Source organism: Corvus brachyrhynchos, unplaced genomic scaffold, assembly GCF_000691975.1.
Source record: "Corvus brachyrhynchos isolate BGI_N302 unplaced genomic scaffold, ASM69197v1 scaffold875, whole genome shotgun sequence".
Classification (NCBI taxonomy): domain Eukaryota; kingdom Metazoa; phylum Chordata; class Aves; order Passeriformes; family Corvidae; genus Corvus; species Corvus brachyrhynchos.
The window spans coordinates 49,145-49,574 of record NW_008238107.1 but is presented as its reverse complement, the minus strand read 5'-3'; the positions used below and the strand labels follow the sequence as shown (position 1 = coordinate 49,574).

General features: G+C 60.9%; 1 protein-coding gene across 1 annotated transcript in view; it reads left to right on the top strand.

The window, feature by feature from the left end:
* Positions 1-133, top strand: part of RARG (retinoic acid receptor gamma) — a 3,304-nt gene extending 3,171 nt beyond the window's left edge. The window contains exon 6 of the mRNA XM_017733379.1: positions 125-133. Coding sequence (XP_017588868.1) covers positions 125-133 — 9 coding nt within the window. The remainder of the gene's footprint in view (positions 1-124) is intronic.
* The last annotated feature ends 297 nt before the right edge of the window (positions 134-430 follow it).

Below are 430 nucleotides of genomic sequence, written 5' to 3'. Positions count from 1 at the left end.
CACCGACCTGCGCGGCATCAGCACCAAGGGTGAGCGACCCCCGGGTCCCCCCCCAAACCGGGGCAATCCTGCCAGGACCCCAGAACCCCCCAAACCCCCCTGGGATCCCCCCAAAACCCCCTAGCTGCAGTGATCTTCCCGAATGCTGCTCAGGCACTGCCCTGCAGCATCACCACCAAAGGGAGCAACCCCAAAGCCTCCCGGTGCCCCTCCAGGACCCCAAATCCCACCAGGACACCCCCCAACCCGCCCCCAGCACTGGGGGAGTTGAAGGTCCTGGGGGGGTTTCAAGGGGGTTTGAAGCTCATTCTGGTGGTGTTCAGGGTATCTGGGGAGGTTCAAGGTTTTGAAGGTGTTGAAGCTTTTGGGGGGTTTGGAAAGTTGGTGGCTGTTGAAATTTGGGAGGGTGTTGAAGCTCATTTTTGGGTGG